The sequence below is a fragment of the Erpetoichthys calabaricus genome, chromosome 1, assembly GCF_900747795.2.
Source record: "Erpetoichthys calabaricus chromosome 1, fErpCal1.3, whole genome shotgun sequence".
Classification (NCBI taxonomy): domain Eukaryota; kingdom Metazoa; phylum Chordata; class Cladistia; order Polypteriformes; family Polypteridae; genus Erpetoichthys; species Erpetoichthys calabaricus.
The window spans coordinates 325726406-325746760 of NC_041394.2; the positions used below are offsets into that span (position 1 = coordinate 325726406).

Genomic DNA, 20355 nt, shown 5'->3' on the forward strand with positions numbered 1-20355 from the left:
GTTAGGTGGATTGGTGATTCTAAACTGTCCCTTATATGTGCTTGGTGTGTGTGTGTGCGTGTGTGTGTGCCCTGCGGTGGGTGCGCCCTGCGGTGGGTGCGCCCGGTGTTGACTGGGATTGGCTCCGGCAGACCCTCGTGACCCTGTAGTTAGGATATAGCGGGTTGGATAATGGATGGATGGATGGAGTTATTAATAAGGGTTGCTGTGGAGGATGAATACAAAATGTTGAAATAATAAAAGGTGCGACAAAGTCATTTGGCCTAGTCAAACGCAATGTAAATGGTGTTAAATAGTAAAAGGTGCTATGTAATATACAGTTGCGAAGATAAAAATAAACAGTATACTACATGGTACTCTGCTATATTCTACAGTACTATAGAAGAGTGCTATAAAATGTAATGTTGGACTTATAAATATAATTTAATAATAATTTAAGTTTTAGCAGATGTTATGAAGAGTGCTATATAAGAAAAGGTGTTAAAGCATATAAACATCTCTATATAAACAAAGTTCCATAAATGTTGTTTTTTAATACAGAGTTTGCTATGTAAAAATACAAATTTCAATAAAGGATGGTATGTACTATAAAGTTTTATTATAAAGGGAGCTATATAATAAATTTAACATTTAATATAATCACACAAACATAAAGGATGCCATCAAAGGAGATACAGAAAGTTAATTAAGATCAAGTTTGCTGGATAAAAGTCAAAGTTGTCAAAGGATGTTATTTTATAAAGGTGTACTGTAAGTCTAAGACTACATCCAACCATCCATCCATCCATTGTCCAACCCGCTGAATCCGAACACAGGGTCACGGGGGTCTGCTGGAGCCAATCCCAGCCAACACAGGGAACCAATCCCGGGCAGGGTGCCAACCCACCGCAGGACACACACAAGCACACACTAGGGCCAATTTAGAATCGCCAGTCCACCTAACCTGCATGTCTTTGGACTGTGGGAGGAAACCGGAGCGCCCGGAAGAAACCCACGCAGACACGGGGAGAACACCCAAACTCCACGCAGGGAGGACCCGAGAAGCGAACCCAGGTCTCCTAACTGCGAGGCAGCAGCGCTACCACTGCGCCACCATGCCGCCCTTCTAAGTCTACATTGCAATTCATATACTGTATAAAGATTTTATGTAAAATGAAAGGTGCAATAAAGGGCACTATATAAAAATAAAAGTTGACATAAAGGTTGCCATATAATGTAAAGGTTCATAAAACTGTGCAACTTCTCATGACCTTGCCATGCATCCTTGTTTATTTACTAAGCAAATGCATTCCTACTGTTGATGTTTGCTTTCAGGAAATTCTTTAAAATAAATAAATAAAATGAGAAATATAGAAATGATAAGGTATTATGTATTGTTAATGAATTTTTTGTTACCAGCTTCTAGTTAATGTAGTGCTCTTCAGAATCTGAGAACAGTTTTGTATACTTGAGAAGTTGGATGAAAAATGGCAAAGGTTGAAGCAATGGTCCTTACAGACATTAGTCCAAAACAGAACTGGCATGACAGACAATTCATGGTGGTTTTAAAGCCAGACAGGGGAAAATGTTGTCATCTGGACGGGAACCAGAAATGATGTAAACAGGCCTTGGACTGGAAGTTTTGTAATCGGGCCCAAGCAGAAACTCCTGTGGTTGGTTTGCAGAGGAAAAAGAGAAAGGATCAGGGCACTCTGCCACCCCCTGGCCCGGCATGGAATTATCCTCTTTAGAGCCCTTTAGCTCTCACCAACTATGTAAAAAACCTAGTATATCACAACTTTCAAATTTTTCGGCAAAATGAGAAAATGATATCGCCCCTATAATTAACGATCTCTAGATTTAATTTTTCCCAAGCTTCACGTACACAATATTGTTTTTTTTCACGAATCAACAACACCTGCCACTTAAATCATGTGACTGTAATCCGATGTTTTCATTGATGCCACAAATGCTGGTCTGCTTATGATTCCAAGGATTAATAAAATAACAATGGGAGGTCGAGCTTTTAGTTACAGGGTCCCTAAACTGTGGAATGGTCTGCCTGCTACTATAAGAGATGCCCCTTCGGTCTCAGCTTTCAAATCCCGGCTGAAGACTCACTACTTCAGTTTAGCACATCCTGACTAGAGCTGCTGATTAACTGTACAGACTGCATCTCTGTTGTTAGTCATTAGCACTAAAACATAAGTAACATGACAGTTATAATGTGTGACTAACCGTCACCTATTCTGTTTTTCTTCTCGGTGATCAAACGTGGCACTTGATGCCACGGCCCACCTGCCATGTTGTTGCCTGCCTAAGATATAGTCATCCCTGATGGAGGATCGCAGGAGTTGTCAGGTAGAGGGGTCCTTTCTTCGGATTGGCAGCACTGACTCAGCTGTGGAATGGCCAATAGGGGCAGGCAGCTTGATGGCTGAGGTCTCCAGGACTCTGAACAAATCCAAATCCTATTATGTGATATTAAGTACTGTTGAATTCTCCTCTGTACTTGTAATATTTCTATTGCACTGTTATACTGTATTGAGGATTACTTGTGTTCTGTTCTGTGTACTGTATTGTATTGTATTGACCCCCTTCTTTTGACACCCACCTACCTGGAAAGGGGTCTCTCTTTGAACTGCCTTTCCCAAGGTTTCTTCCATTTTCTCCCTACAAGGTTTTTTTTGGGTAGTTTTTCCAGGTCTTTTTAGAGAGTCAAGGCTGGGGGGCTGTCAAGAGGCAGGGCCTGTTAAAGCCCATTGCGACACTTCTTGTGTGATTTTGGGCTATACAAAAATAAATTGTATTGTATTGTATTAAATTGATAGGCAGTCTTTCCTCATTGGTCAGTGGAGTTGCTTGGTTTTTGTCTAGCAGTATGTAAAATACTGTGTACCTACAAGCTTCTTTCATCATGCTATGGCTGGAATGAAGACATTTTTGGCCATCACCACTACCTTATAACTTCAGGAAAGACCCAGTAACTCTAAAAACTAAAAAAAAATACATTTAAAAAAAATGGCAGTCACTAGGTTTTTTTCATTACAAATGAAAGCTGCCTCCCTTGTGCATGTGTGTGACAGTGTACATCTACAGTACCAGTCAAAAGTTTGGACACAACCAGAATTGATATCTTTCTAATGGCTATTACTGCTTGAAATTGCTGATTTTTTAAATTTATTATTTACATATGATTACAAACCCAGCCACAGAGAATTCACAAACCAGTGTGTTTCTTCGTGCCGGACCCAAGCCCGGATAAATGGGAAGGGTTACTTCAGGAAGGGCATCCGGTGTAAAATTTTGCCAAATCCATATGCGGACAGATGATCCGCTGTGGCAACCCCTAATGGGAGCAACCGAAAGAAGAAGAAGATTTACATATGATTACAAAGCCCCATTTTCAGCAGCTATTTCTCAGTCCCGACTTCCTCAGTTTATCCTTAATTAGTCCTGTATAAATGCTAATTGTTTATTAGAGAAACCCTTGCAATTGCATTAGCACTGCTGAACCCCATTTTTTTTTGTTTGCAGAGTGAAGTTTATCACATGTGACTTTGGCAAGAAACTGAAGATTTCATACAAAGGCGCCTATTACCCTCTTGAGAGAAGAGGGTGAACTGATCTAACAAGGATAGAAAAAGAAGAGAGAAGGCCTAGATGGGCAACTGTATAAGAGGTGAAGCACATCAGAGTGTGTAGAGTGAGAAGCAGACACTTTACAGCTCCTCGGTTGGCTTCTTCCTTAAATAATATACATCAAAGTCCCAGGTCATATGCAACAATGAAAAGATGATTCTGGGATGCTGGCCTTATAGGCAGAGCTTCCAAGGAAAAAGCCATATATGAAACTGGCAAAAGAACACAGACAGTGGATGGAAGATGATTAGAAAACCGTATTATGGTTGGGCAGCACTCCGAACCTTTCAGCAGATCTGCCGCTTCTCAAAGATTGAGAGGAGAGATTCAAGTGGTGTGTTGCTCTATCAGATGACTTAGGGCTTACATTGACTGCGGGTATGCAGGCACAGTGGGTCTTCACATGAGTGGGGAGCTGACCAGCAGTAAGAGTGAGACACAGAGAGAGGTGAAATGAACGGGAGGTAAGAACAGAGTGGGCATCGTGTGCCAGTGAATAAGCCACTAGGTAGGCAAGAGTTCAGCAACTTGAGGCACAGTTTTGTTTTACTTGATTAACTTTTACTCTCCCTGAATGTTTCCCACCCTTCAAGTTATATTTTGGATTCCTTTCTGCTGTTCGGGTAAAGAAGGTCATTGTAAGAGCAGCACCCTTCCCTAATGACAATATATTGATGTCTTTCTGTTAAAGACCATAGAATGCTGGGGTTTATTTGCCTAAGAAATTGTTGTAGACTGGAATTTGGTTTTATTGTTGTAGACTGGAATTTTGCTTTTCTTTCCTCCCTTGCCAGCTGTCTTTAGCATTCGTAAGTTACCTTTTGTATTTTTTTTACAAATTCCGACTCTTTAAATTAGTTCAAGTTTTTGGACACCTTATCGTATTTAAACTGTGGCCAGTATTATTTCTTTCAAGTAGGCACTAACACATTCACCATATTCAGCTCATTGGTTTGTCTTTTATGGGTAACACATGTCATAATCTGCTTTAGAATTGAAAATTGTCTTGCTTTATTTTCACTTTCTTTGTTTTTTCTCTTTAGGGTTTTGCAAACTGTGACATTCCTTTCTGTTATTAGTTTTCTGAAATTCTCTTTGTTGAAGGGTCCTAAAAATATTTTTCATCTTCACACAATGCCATTTGGTTTCTCATGCCACTGTGTGCAGTGTTGTTGTAACAACTTCTATGGAGGTGCTATTGGTGAATTCAGGGGTCAGGCTGCACGTATCATCCGGGTCAAGGCTATAAAGAGGAGCTCCTTGAATTTTCAAGTAACCGAGACTGAATAAGAAACCTTCCCTGATGGGTGTGCACTTCCATGTTTAATTTTCTGGTTTAATGGAATCTTTACTTTGTTCTCTAACTGAGATTTTTACTTATGAGTCTCACTTTTTGTGAAAGATAGGATGGACGTTTGGTTAGAGAATCTAGCCATGGTTGTCAGCAATGTTTCATCTTCTGGTCGCAATCTTTTCTTGCCTTTTCCTGCACATTTTTCTGCAATGTCATTTTGCCAATCCCTTTACTTTTCCGAAATTGCCAAGAGCTCAAATTGTTTGACTTTACAGAACGTATCAGATTATAAGCTTTCGATTAAGACCATGATCGAGGTGCCAACCCCATCAGATTGTCACGGTGCATGTTCTTGATGCACAACAGATGCTGCAGCTGCCCTTCTTCTTCTTTCTTTCATGTAATCGCTGTCATGCTTTTGTATGTTTCTTATGTTTATCACATGTATTCATATTTTGTTTATCTTCCTCTTCTTCTTCTTTTGGCTGCTCCCGTTAGGGGTTGCCACAACAGATCATCTTCTTCCATCTCTTCCTGTCCTCTCCCATCTTGTTCTGTTACACCCATCACCTGCATGTCTTCTCTCACCACATCCATACACCTTCTCTTAGCCCTTCCTCTTTTCCTCTTCCCTGGCAGCTCTATCCTTAGCATCCTTCTCCCAATATACCCAGCATCTCTTCTCTGCACATGTCCAAACCAACACAATCTCACCTCTCTGACTTTCTCTCCCAATCATCCAACCTGAGCTGACCCTCTAATGGCCTCATTTCTAATCCTGTCCATCCTCGTCACACCCAGTGTAAATCTTAGCATCTTTATCTCTGCCACCTCCAGCTCTGTCTCCTGCTTTCTGGTCAGTGCCACCATCTCCAACCCATATAACATAGCTGGTCCTACTCTCTCTTCTGTTCTTTTTCCCGTTTTCTGTGGTGGCGATCTGCGCCACCACCACCTTATCAAAGCACCGTGATGTCCCTCCATTGATGGATTAAAGACCAGAAGTCCAGGTGACCGTCATCATCAAGTCCTTCCATGAGAACCCTGAATGCAATCTGAGGAGGCTCAATTACAGCATATGCAAGCATATGTTAACATGACCGCAGAAAAACGGTGAAGAAAAAAAGGGAAAAGACAGCTAAAGCTTCATCCAAGCCTAGACAGACTTCAAGTCCAAGCTCAAGGTACAGCCTTTCAGAAACTGACTTGGAACAGATAGGCCGAAGCACAGATTTCCTGGGACTTGACGCTATTGTATCATCTTCAGTTGACAGTGAAATGTGGAGCGATTGTACAAGCGAATCGGGCCAGGATAGCTCGTTGATTCCAGAAGATTCATTGAAACTGAAAATGCTCTTACCTTCCACGTTGTCAACTACTCCTCACGAGCCAGAAACATTGACTTCAACTGGGCTTGCCACTTCATCCGCAGAGCACGGGGAAGACTGCAACGAGCTGTCCGAGCTGAAGGTAATGATCGCCACAATGGCCATTGCCACCACTTAAGACAGAAAGGAGCTCAAGAATGATTTAAAGAAAGATATAAAGAAAGAAATAAATGATACAACATTAAGCAGCCCTAACGGAAAGCCGAGATCAGATACAGCCTCTTGTATCCTGGCAAACTGAAAGTGGACATTCAAAGCAAGCTCTACATTTTTATCTCTATGGAGGAAGAAGAATAAGAGCTAAAAAAAACTGAAACACGATTGTGGGTCGCATTCTGTTATGGCAAGATCTTACTGGCTGTTTGATCCGCCTGCAATGTACCATAATACATCCTATTTACTTCTCTGACACTTTTTGTTTATGTTTTAATTACAATTATATGTGTGTATGTATGTATGTATGTATGTACTGTATGTGTAATTTGTTTTTTAGGAGGCTGTTTAACATCATACCGTTGGTTTATTGTATTAGGGCTTACTATGCTTATCCAGGGCTACTTTTTAACACCATTCCCTGGGTTTACTCTCTCAAGACTGTTTAAGATTATATTTTATGCTCACAGCATTTGGACTGTATTGTCAATAGATATCTCTATTTTAATCCTTATACACCACTGCTGGGGGGCTTGTTTTGTTTTGGACGTGCTCTGTCTCTAGGTATGTCAGAGGACTGGGACTTTGTGAAGTGGGGTCCAGCCTCACGTGAGGAGGCAAAATCGGGGTGGGGGTGGGAGGTGGACTGGAGGGGAGAGAAAGAGAGCAAACTATCTCTAAATTATCCTTTTAACCCTTATAATTATAAATGCCAACGTAACGTTAAGCTTCATGGTAATAACTTCTGGGAAAACTGGAAATTAAGCTGTCTTATCTTAAGTTAGACTACAAAATGACAAGAAACGTTTAGAAGCAATGTCTCCAAGACTAGACAGTTAACTTTGTGAGCTGGAATGTTAAAGGTCTGAATCACGAATTAAAGAGAAAATAGGTTTTCTCTAACTTAACAGGTCTAAATGCTAAAATAGTATTTTTACAGGAGATCCACTTATTAAGCAAAGATCAGTTACGGCTGCACAGAGACTGGACTGGCCAAATATTCAATTCCAGCTTTACAAAGAAAACTAGAGGTGTGGGAATTCTTATACATAGAACTGTCTCATTTGTAGTATCAGATGTAGGATCTGATCCTGAAGGGCAATATGTGATTGTCGTGGGTAATTTATTTAGCTGTAAAGTGATTTTGATAAATATCTACAAACCCAATAGATAGGGACTTCATCCAAAACGTATTTGCATCTTATTTACTGTATGTATTGTGTATTTAAGGTGCTCAAATCTGTTCCTTGTGTTTTGTGGGTTGAAGCCCAAGAGCCATGGCCATCATGATGTCACTACAGGGGGACTGCCCTCCACATATATTGAGGTTGTGAGGAAGCATTGTTGACTTTTGAGGAGTGCATCCTATATTTGTGAGTTTTACATTGTATTTATTATTTTTCGGATCAAGGATTAGACTATGACCTGGGGACCTGGGTTCGCTTCCCGGGTCCTCCCTGCGTGGAGTTTGCATGTTCTCCCCGTGTCTGCGTGGGTTTCCTCCGGGCGCTCCGGTTTCCTCCCACAGTCCAAAGACATGCAGGTTAGGTGGACTGGCGATTCTAAATTGGCCCTAGTGTGTGCTTGGTGTATGGGTGTGTTTGTGTGTGTCCTGCGGTGGGTTGGCACCCTGCCCAGGATTGGTTCCTGCCTTGTGCCCTGTGTTGGCTGGGATTGGCTCCAGCAGACCCCCGTGACCCTGTGTTTGGATTCAGCGGGTTGGAAACTGGATGGATGGATGGATGGATTAGACTATTTTGCATTGGATTACCCATTTAAGCAAACCCTATTTGCTTTTTTTGTCATTTTCTTAGATTATTTCTTGTATAAATAATCTATCAATAAAGATTTCTTCATTGACCTTGTCATCAAAGCCAGAAGTTGTATAACTTCCTCTCCTTTAAAAGTCATTTTTGTATTTTTGGGGCATTCAAAAGTATCCCAGTGCTCCCTTTTATGTCTCTGCAAGCCTGAAAGCCTTCCTCTTGAGTGTGGGGGTCTGACTGCTTGGGGTGAGGCTTTCTGAGCCTGACTAGTGACATCCTGGTCAGGTTTTCATTTATTTTGAGGCCTATTCATCCCTTTATCACCTTTTTATGTTTCTGCTTCACAAAACTTGCTTGTTTCCCATAAACGTTCTCCACTCAGACTGCAGGTGTTTGTTTTACTTATAAATATTGTGCAATTAAGGATGTTTCTTAAACTGCAGGATCTTGAAAATTTAATTTGTTAATTTTTCTTAAGCAGTGTTGACTGATGTGATGTTTAATGGTAAAGGTTATTTAAAACATTCATTTCCTACACTTCTGTGCTGGATTGGCACCCTGTCCAGTTATTGTTCCTGCTTTGTGCCCGATGCTTGCTGGGACAGGCATCAGCTGTCTTGTAACCCTTTCCTGGATTAGTAGATTTGGAAAATGAATGGCTGGATGGACCTACTACAGTTAACTGACAAAATGGCAGCAGGGATCATAATTAGAACTAAGAAAGGTAACAACGTGACTCCGGTCACTAAATCACTTCACTGGCTTCCATTTAAGTTTAGAGTTGATTCACAAATCCACTTGTTGGCGTGTAAACCTATACCTAGCCAAACTTAATAAGTATATTCCTATTTTCAAAATGCAGACCCTATAAAAACTCCAGTGATAAAATAAAGTGAGCATTGCTGGCAATGTATTTTGCTATGGGACACCCAAACTCTAGAAGGGTATGTTTGTCCCTTTAAGAGAAACCCAGTATGTCTGAGCAGGACTCACTAAAGCGGCTAAGGCTTTTCATAATGAGCTTTTTCTGATTGTTTTTAAATAATTGTCAAAACCCTTTGTTTGTCAGCTATTAAGTCTCTTTAAATTTTTTTCTGTTCTCAGCATCAAGTGACACTTGGTGAACTTTACTCAATCAGACCTTTGAGGTATGTCATTGTTTGTCTGCTATAGTGGAATCTGAGAATACAGACACTTAAGAATAGTATTTTAAACACATATATATATATATATATATATATATATAATCTACTCTCTATATTTAAAATCCTAAGCCTAAAAGTGCAACGATTTTATGTGACGTTTTTATGTCACGTCTTTTGCTTTTAAATGTTAGAATTGCAGGGAGAGATGCAGATCGCATGGCAGCAGCAGCAAGCCAGCAGCTGATCGAGCAAAGAGGAGGTAAAAAGAAACTGTGTGTGTGTATGTATATGTGTGTTGTGGAATAAGGGCTCCTTAGCGCTCCTTGAACCCTCAGACGACACGTCAAACACCTGATACAAGTCCAATATTTGTATTTTTTATTGTAATAATGTGCCCTAAGCACCTCCACTTCACAACACTCCAGTAATAAATCAATAATTATACACAATACCAACTTCTCTACTCCTCCCAGCAGCTCTGTGGCACTCCTTTCCAACTCCGGCTCGGGCTACTGGGGTTACCCATAGTCCCTTTATACTTCTCGACCCGGAAGTGTTTCTGTCCCTCAGTCCATGTGACTCTTAACACTTCCGGGTCAGGTGAAAACTCCTTTTCTTCAACCCGGAAGTACGTCATTGCTTCTGTCCCCTCGACTGGGAAGTACTTCCGGATTATAAGGCAAACAGAAGTCCCTGGACCTCCCTGGAGCGTCCCCTGGCGGTCCCCATGGTATCCAGCAGAGCTGTGAAGGGAAACTCTAAGGTCCATGATGCCCTGCTGGAACCCGGGGCATCTCCACGTTGCAGGGAGGGCTCCACCTGGCAGCTTGGGGGTATTGGCCGGGATAAGCTGCCGGCCATAGTCCACAGTGTGTATAGGCACACATATAATGACGTTTATATTACATATACTTATATTTATTTCTTTGGTTATTCATTGTATTTTTTTCAACTGTTCTTAGTACAATAACATTTTTATTGGCATGTCACCTAAGTACTCATGATAATAAATTTGACTTGACTATCCACTCTTGCAAACAACAAGACCCACAAAATGCGCACTCCTTTCTATCTGCTCATCTTGTTTGTAAGCGCACGAACTTCTCTGTCTTCCACCTGATGAGTTATTCCCAACATTATACTACTAACTCCGTGTCCCACTGATTTGAAAGAGCATTTTATGCAGCCTTCTGGGACTATTACTAAAGCAAACCCCAGGATCTCTGTTCAGATCCAGAAAGCCCTGTAAAACTCCTGGGACTTCTGTGATGTGCCTCCAACCCTACAAGCCCTACCACTAGGCCCGGTCTAGACAACCTTTCAGGGGCTTGGGCACAAGAGGCATGAGCCCATTCATAACGGAGTCTGGGAAACTCTAAATCCATTACATACAGTATAGTTCCCCATTGTCCATCCGTTATAATTCTGTCACCCAAACAAAACCTTTTGGGGATACTGCCATCAGTTCCTTGCAAGAACAATTTTAATCTCCATCCAAGAAAGAAACAGGTCCTGCATATGTACAGGATCTATTTTGCAGCGTACTTTCACTTAAGAGCTCAGCGTGTTACAAAATAGTTAAAATTGTAATATGAGAAAAATTTAAAACAAAACAATGTTGGAGCATACAAACAGTCATTATGCATATATGGAAGCTTTCAGTTCTCAGTCACATAAATTCTGAGAAGGTTCATTCTTTAGGCAATCAGCACTTTTATTTGGACAGAAGATATCTTCTCTCACATTGTCTTTCCTTTTATCCAAATTATGATTTATTGCTTAAGATTTTACATTGTGTTCCGACTGTTATAGTGTTTCATTTCCTGACTCGTGTATTTTGTGTTTTATTGTCATTTTGAATTATTGTGTTCACTTAAGCTCTGTTAGGTTTTTTTATTACTTGTGCACTTGTCATTTCTTGTGTTTTGTGGTTGGTACCTTAGGGGACGGGCCCACCCTGACATCACTGCTGCTGGGTCCTCCTCTATCAGAGGATCACTGAGCATCGTCCAGAGGTGGTGGTTTTTCTTGATTTAGGGTCTATTGGATTATTTTGTTTTTGGATTTCATTGTCTGCATTGTGAATTGGGACTTTTTCACCTTGGATTATCTTTTAGGCAAATCCTTTTTTTGCGCTTTTGTCTTATTTTTGCTCTTTCTTCATTTTTTTTAATCAATTCTCTATTTTTAAAGATTTGGACTGTCCTTACAAGTTAGAGTTTTAGGGTTTTGCTTTCCCTTGCAAAACATTTTTGTACTTTTACTGCATTTTGAATTTTAACCCTTTTCGGCCCTGGATTTTCTACCTTTCTACCTTTGGGGTGTCTAGGAAGTTCAAAAATGAAAAAATCAAACAAAAAAAATCACTATTACTATACAATAGCTGCCACATACTTCAATCTTCTTGATGAAATAAAATTGAAAGTGGAGCCACTTACTATGTGGCATCCATTTTCACTTCCGTGGTTCGCGGACTGCATGCCAGTCTGTCCAGTTTGCGATAATAGTAGCATGCCCAGTTCCAACAGCTGCAAACGGACCTGTGCTTTACAAAAATGGCCACATATTTATAAACCAGTAATAGGATATCAGGGCTGAAAGGGCTAAATGCCAGTTCTCCATTTTGGGCCTGCTTAGGCCGAAGCCTGTAAGTATTAGCTGGGGGGATTGGCTGTCTTAGAGTGAGGCTACATCTGGATTGCCCAGTGAGGGTCCTCACAACCCTTGTTTGTCTCCTTTATACAACATACATATTTATAAGAATAAGTTGAATTGAATTAAAATGGACTGGCACCATGACTGGGTAACGGTGGAAAGGGTTTAATCTCTCATGTCATTCATATACGTTATTGGCACTACAATGTCTTGAATAAAAGTGGATTTCAAAAACGTCCTCAGGTGTGACTGTGTAGTTGAATGTACGATTTCTGCAAAAGTCAACGCTGACCTGTTCAAGAGACAAATAATTCAGTGGCATACAAATGTCAATGCAGGCAGCAGATGTTTGGAAAACGGTTTATTACAAATGAAGTACATTTAACACTCCAACAGAAAAGCCAATCAGCAATATATTTACAAGGACGAGGAATTTACATGTCATATTTACAAGGGATAGTGCGGCCGAGACAAGAACTTGGCTAACTTCCACTAGAGACAACTTAAAATAGCAATACAGACTTTTTTTTGTACATATCTTCTCATAAATACAGCTATATTTATACATCTATTTTTTTTACAGCTCTCTAGTTCATACAAAAATATTTTTGCATTCAAATTGAGAACCCACACAGCATTTGAAATGAATTTTAAAATACATCTGAAATCAGACAAGGCAGCTTTGAAGAATTAAACTTACTGGAGGTCTCATGATATGCCAAGCTCACCCATTCGCGAAACATGTGTGAGTAATGATGACACAAAGGGATTCATAGAACCGTAACAGAGGATTTTGAGATTAAAAATCAACATAAAGAATAGAAAGAGACTGCAACATTTCATGGAGATGTACAATATGTTAAAAAAATGGCAGCAATACAAAGGAAAATGACGTTCATTAAAAGAGCAGGCGGCAATGTGAAGGGATGACTGCAGAAGCAATGCTGCCAGCATTACTCATAGATGAGACCAGGACTTCATGATAGTGTGGTCTCATAGAAATGATCGCAAAGTGCTTTACGCTAATTTGACAATTTAAGATTGAAAAAAGTAAAAAAACAAAAAGCCAGCATCATCACAAGTCACTCTACGCAGCAATAACGTTTGAACAAATACCAATAGAATTTTTGTATTTATCGTTAATCAGTCAGTCAACAGATCATCTTTTACAATGGACTTGCATCCTGCCCGGGGGCGATTCCTTCTCAGCACTTGATATTGTTGGGTTAGGCCTGAGCCATCCTGATACCGCAAACTAGGCACTGTGGGGTGTAAAGAATTAGACTCTAAAGCGTAAGGTTAACAATTCACTCTTTACAACTACCGTACTGTGTAAACACGAGCAAGTCAGTCATGTTGTAGAATTTTGGGGTTTGGTATTTTCGTTAAAGTGCCTGGAGGTGTGTTAACTACATCTGGTTGCTTGTCATCATTTCTAATTGGCTTTCCATGCTCTCTTCAGATGAGAAGAAGAGGTCACAGTTAAAATATACACAGGAAACAGGCTGTGCTCACCAAGGACGATTAGAGAATCACACATGAAGCTCTGACATGACAGCTCTACTTAGAATTGTAACTCTGAGGTAAGGAAGCTATTTCAGGTAAGGAAGACAGAAGATTTGAGGTAAGAAGAGAGACATTTCGAGGTAAGGTCTTTATGTACACTAAGCAACAAGAACACAGGGATACTGCTGGAAACTTGTTAAGGGTAAAGCTTTTCTTCACATAGAGGACCATTGATACACGGAATAAGTTATCAAGTAGACAGGGCCATCTTAACAGCATTATAGGCCCCCGGGCAAAGCAGTGCAATGGTGCCACTCAGCATGTCACAACATACATAGATTAGCATGGGGCCCCCGGGCAACTGCCCAGCATGCCCATGTGTTAAGACGGCCCTGCAAGTAAGGTGGTAGAGAGAAGGACTTTAGAGATATATAAATAAAATGTATTAATTATTATTATTACATTTAAATCTTAATGTGATATTGAAGAAATTAGGCAGACAGGACTGGAGAACCTGGTTAGGCCGAATGGCCTTTTCTGGTCACAATTGCTCTGTTCTAATGATGGAAGTGCTGAAGAGTGTTGCATGTTGATTAACACATGCAAGGAAGAAATTCACGGACCTCTGAACTAAAAAAAGGACCCTATAAGTCCATAAAGCAGTTTTCCAATTCTAATGTGTGAGATTTCAGCTTCATTCCTCACCAAGTTCTTACAAGATGCTTCATCTGCCAGTCCGAACACTGCAGAAATACTGAAGCAATTCCCAAGTCTGCACAAGGAAGAAAAGTACTAGCTAAATAAATATGATTAACAGAAATGAATGTCAGACGCCTATTTTAAAAACATAGATTTGTTAAAAAAAAAAAAAAGATGTTCAAACATGACAAGATGTCGGCTCTTTAGAAGTCACTATTAATATTTTCTCGGCTAACTGTCTCAGCATTTTCCATCATGTTAGCAATATCACATACTCCCACCCAGAGTATGCCACACATACTTAAGGGTTAATATCGACAGAGGAACAATATGAGAACGCGGACTCCTCCATGCCACAAACGTCTTTTGGTAACTTTAAGGCTGGAAGTGATGCAAGTGAACATCTTTGAATCGGTGGCTATGCTTGCAGGCATAATGGAGAATACCAACTGAAACAGGCTTGGCTCCCCTTAAATCGAGTTGTTTCCATTGCTGCTTATTTTGATTCCTGGCACAATATTTATTAGTACAGTCTATAAGCGTTCTAGGTATCAAGATCAACATATCTTTTAGGTACAGTATATAGCATATCTGTACTTACATCTTGTGATCTACACTTTGCCACCCATTCTTAACTCCAACTTTCCATTTTATTTAGAGGGCAACAGTCTTGGTTCAACCATTTTTTACCAAGAAGCAACGCTTTCAGAAAAAACATCTTATTTTATAGCACCGTCAAATACTGGTCACAGACAAGCCAACAATTCTTAGGCTGGAGTTGTCTCCAGATTTCTATGTAGAGAATGACTATGTAATTTTCTATTGCCATATACTGTATGAACATCAATGATTCATTGTGAATATGTACAATTATTAGGCATTGTTCATATACACAATATGGCTAATATGTTGTGGATCCCTAACCATCACACCTAAACGAGCTTGTTGGACACCCCATTCCAAAACCATGGTCATTAATATGGAGTTGGCCCTGCTTTGTAGCAATAACAGCCTCCACTCTTCTTTCCACAAGATTTTGGAGTGTGTGTCTGTGGGAATTTGAGTCCACAATTGGTGTTTAATAGGGTTGAGGTCATCATTCTGTGCAGGCCAACAGAGTTCCTCCATGTCTTTCTGGACCTGGCTGTGTGCACATGACACAGTCATGAATGAACAGTAAATGACCTTCAACAAAACTGTGTCCACAAATCTGCAATCAATCAATAGTCCCAAATGTATTTGATTGCTGTAGTACCCTTGACTGGAACTAAGGGGCCTAGCTAAAATCCTGAATGATAGCCCTAGACCATTATCTCTCCTTCACCAAACCTTACAGTGTGCACTACGCCGTTCTGATGGCCAGATTCATCCATTAGACTGCCAGATAGCAAAGTGTGATTCATCTCTCCAGAGAACACTACTCCAGATTCCAATGATGGTGTGCTTTACACCATTCTAGCCAAAGCTTGTCATTGCACCGCGTGATCTTAGGCTTGTGTGCAGCTGCTCAGCCATGGAAAGTGATTCCATGAAGCTCCTGATGCAGTTCTTGTGCTTCCAGAGGAAGTCTGGAACTCTGCTGTGAGTGACACAATACAGGATGTGCGATTTTTATCTGCTCTATGAGATTACGTGTTCCACCTCTTTGTGGCCTAGCTGTTGTTGTTCCTCCATACTTTCACTTTACAATAACAGCACTTACTGTTGACTAGCGGAAATTTCACATACTGACGTGTGGTAAAGGTGGCATCCTGTGACAGTGCCACATTTAAAGTCACTGAGCTCTTCAGTATGACCCATTCTACTGCCAGTGTTTGTCAATGGAGAGTGCTTGATATTATAGATATGATTGAAACACTTGAACTGAAAAATTTGGAGGGATGTCCACATAACTTTGGTTGTATAGTGTATGTAGCACACATGACTTGGGGTGAGCTGGTACTTCACCTACACTTAGTTCCTGCCTCACACCTAATACTCCATAACAAGCCATAGGACCCACTGATAATTAGCACACAAATGGATTAAATGGTGCTTCTTGGTAGAATATTTTTACTTTCTTTTCATAGTCCCTCAATGCCAACTTTATTACAAAATTGAACCTGTGCATTTACATTATGGAGAAACTTGCTTTTTGTTGATATTTCTTACACACTTTAGGAATGTGTATAGAAAAATGTATTCTTAAAATCTCTACGTATTAGAAAAGTATTATAAGCACATGAGAAAAGTAGACACTACATTTCACTAAGTAGTAAGATGTAAGAGTTAGGATTAAAAGGGCTTATGCCTACATATTTTCTTATTATTCTGTATGAGCTAGAGACCACCAGTATTTCATAAGCCAAAGGTCAGATGTGCAAGAGAGTTGGAAAGGATGGGCCTGCTCTGTCAGAGAGGGAGTGTGAACTTTCCAACTATAAATATTGGTGGCAAATGCTGAGCTAGTAGGGAGTAAGGATAGGCCTTGTCAAATAGATACGATGAACAGAGAGATGTTTGACAACCTCTCAGCTAAGAAATATCGAGGCAGGATTAGAGCAGTGAAATGAAAGGAGTCAGATGAGGATGAAAAATGGCTTGTATGATAAGAATTGTAATAAATGTAAGAGACGCCCATGACTGTAGTGAGTCTGTATGTGCATTGTACAATAAAGCCTGATTCTGCTGCCTGCCCTGAGACTCCGAGTGCCTTCATTGGGGCTAAGGGTGCCCATGCCATGCCTGCGTATACGTGTGCCAGGATTCACTTAAACATTTCCACAATGTTATTAAATGTTATTTTTGTCTAGTATGCATGTTGCTAAGGAGTAACAATTGAGGTCATGCTAGATATTTTGTCAAAGGTCAAGGCCTATAAAGGTCAGTCCATTGCACTTATGCATTATCTGAGTTTGCGGATGCAATACAAAGCATGTGTGTTTAAAAGTTTAGATTTAGTGCACTAGTGGACTAGTGCTTTTGCTTCTCAAGAGGGTTTTGATGCTAGACATTTCCATCCTTCTGGTTACAATCCCGTCAGGCTTTCTGCCCTTGCCAATTTCTGTGGTTATTTGTTCATGAGACACCATTTTCTCGTCACTATGATGCTTTGTGGTCGCTAGGCACTTGATCATATGTCATATGATCTGGGACATCATGACAACCTTGATTTAAGATCACTTGAACAGAAGAATCACAAGATACTTGCAGTCGAACAATTTAAAAGAAAAGATCTTAAACAAACAGAGTCTTGTTTCAGTTTTGTTTTGCTTACAGTGCTGGCTTGCGGTTTGGTTTTGATTGAAAGATATAACAAATCCCTGTGTAACAGACCTTAGCTATGGCTCTGACTTTCCTCCTGCCAAACCCTCAAAGGAAACATTTGCTCATCTCTGCTGTTCTCATATAAAATCCTGTCCAACTTGGCTCAGCATTCCGTACAGTTCAAACATAACAATACAGAGCTGTGTGCGCTATATTCAAGATTAAATAAAGGCAGTCCATGCTTTCCGGAATTAGAAATAGATAAATCCCTTTTGTTATTATAGTTTTCAAAAATAGAAACCATTGTTCGCTTCTTTCCTTTCACCTTTGACAAATTATCTGTGCTGTGAATAAATGATGAACAGGCCTGGAAAGTTCTAAATCTTTGGAAATAAAAAACCTCATCGAGATTACTGCTGTTACCCTTTTCACTGATAAAATGAGTGTTTGGTTCATGGCACCGGCCTCTGGGAGTGTAACATCAACATACCAAATCTGCAGTCCTTTCAATTTGAAAATTTTCATACTGCCTTTCTTGAACACAAAATATGTCAAAGTGTTCAAATTATGATTCATATCACAGGAAGCTGTGGGATCCCGGGGCCTACAGAGTACTGAATGAGATATCCAAGCTGCTAGAGAACAACAGCGTTAATGCCCTATGGGTAAATGATCCCTCAAATCATTAACATGATTTTCACAAACACCCTCAAGGAAGAGATGGAAAAGGTTACAAAGTCCATTTTTATAAAGTCTTTTTTGTACCAAGCTAACAACGCACAAGTAGGTACTGGATTCAACTGTTAGTTAATCCTGAGAGGAGAATTTGAAGAAGTTTCCAAAACAGGGTGTCGAGCAGATCCTATTTACAATAGGCTGGGATGCCACACCTCTGACTTGAGCCAGCGTTGCGGAGGGATTTCATCTGAAATGTCTGTCATCATTTTGAAATCCGCCCCCCCCACCCCTGTTCGGTCCTAACGGCAGGGAATAAAAGCCACCGCCTGTGAGTGACAGCTCTCAATAATCTGGTAGGTGGACAGGGCAGCCTTGCTTCCAGAGGTGTTGCTCAACTTGTCAGCATTCACAAAGGTCACCAGGGCTTGTGTGGAGTCACATGACTGCTTTTCCGCATCTTCAGAGTTTAGAGAGGTCATGCTGGCTTGCTTACATTTCCTTGACAGACCCGCCTGCTTTAGCAGAAGCCCAAGATCTTCCTTAAAGTGTGGGTTGAAAAGTATATAAAGTGTTGGGTTTAAGCAGGCAGGCAGAGGAACAATAACCAGAAGGATTGACTTGATTACTTCTGGACTGATAAAAGAAAGACTGAGCAAGGAGGAGAATGATAGAAAAGCCACTGGGAAATACAAGATGCAATTTGCGAAGAGTAGCCAGGCGACATGCTTGATCATGGAACAGTCCCAGAAGTTGTCCAATTCTCCCTTCTCCAGGTTACAGTACAATCTTGTGTATGTGACGGTCATTACAAAATAACACAGGGAGTTCAGCAAAACTAGAGCCACCAAGAAGCCAAGGCTGGATGGCTCCCCGAAAGGCAAAGGCAAGCAGAGTGCAGAGATGCCATACTCTCCCACGTGAAGCAATGGTAGGATCGTGATGGCCAAAGCCAGGAAGAAGCAGAACGCTGACACAAGTTTGACGTTGGTCTTGGAGTATTTGGTCTCTGAACTTTTGGAACACTTAATGGAGAGTCCCCTTTCGAGCGCAGATGTTGTCAATAGGAAAATGCATGCTTCAGAAGAAAAGACTGACAAGAACCCGGTGATCTTACAACCAATTCCACTTTCCCACCAAGCTCCATACTTGGCAAAGCTTCCAAATGTTAAGGCATCTACCACTGCCAGGATACCACTGGAAAGTCCCATTAGGCCATTCACAATAGCGAGAAGTCCTAAGAGGAACTTCGAAGGTGAAATGTAGGTGGGGGATGTGAAGATGGTTATGGCCACCAGACTGTTGCACAAGAGAGAGAGTACCACAATTGTCCATACACCTGTGCGAATTAGCCAGCTTCCAAAGAGATGATCACAAGGCCGGAATGGACCTGGAAGTAAAACAAAAAGGACGTTCTTTTAATACTTTTCAGATGAACACTTATGCCAAAGACAGACTCACTTCCGGAAAATTCTCCACAGGTAGGTTAAGCTCAAACCAGGTGAGATTCACAACCCAAAGATGGATTGTTTTTGAACTGTTTACAAGAATACAGATACAGTAGAACTTCTGGTCACAAACGTTTCCGAACACGTACAGATCGGGTTACGATCAAAAAGTTTGGCAAACTTTTGCATCTGTTCATGACCACACGCTCTGGTGGCGAACAAAAACACTTGCGGACAGTTTCCCTTCCGGTTCGTACGCGCCGATGATTTCCACACGTGTTTAGCCTCTCCCTGTATATCGTTCTCGGTCAGATTTGCATGCATTTGCTATGAACTCTTTGTGCTCTATTTCATGTGCTTTTGCATTAATTTTGCAATTAACCATTGCCTCTAAGCAAGTGAAGAGTGGTAGTGTTGGTGAGAAGAAAGGTTCAAATAAAATTGAAATCCAATTAAATAAAGAAATCATTGAAAAGTATGAGCATGGCATTCATGTTACCGATCTTGCTGCTGAGTACAAGAAGTTGGAATCTACTAGAAATCGATTTCTAAATTGAAATCTTCCTTCGCGGAGCCGGATTCTCCCTCAAAACTGTAACCTCCTCTCCACCCAGCTTCCTCCTCACTTCCTTCACTCCAGAACTCGACTCACGCAAGGCTAGTTTTCTTGGTTGTTTATAGTTAGTTTTTGTATAAATTAAGGATTTTTCAAACTTTCATTTTTTTACCCTGTGCTTGTTTACAGCGAGTGGTTCGTAA

At 40.7% G+C, this 20355-nt stretch overlaps 1 protein-coding gene and 1 pseudogene across 1 annotated transcript in view; one reads left to right on the top strand and one right to left on the bottom strand.

Moving 5' to 3' along the window:
- LOC127529124 (uncharacterized) overlaps positions 1-6421 on the top strand; it is a 66796-nt pseudogene extending 60375 nt beyond the window's left edge.
- A 5947-nt stretch (positions 6422-12368) lies between these two features.
- LOC114664462 (leucine-rich repeat-containing G-protein coupled receptor 5-like) overlaps positions 12369-20355 on the bottom strand; it is a 236611-nt gene continuing 228624 nt past the window's right edge. The window contains exon 18 of the mRNA XM_028818566.2: positions 12369-19538. Coding sequence (XP_028674399.2) covers positions 18451-19538 — 1088 coding nt within the window. The 3' untranslated portion in view covers positions 12369-18450. The remainder of the gene's footprint in view (positions 19539-20355) is intronic.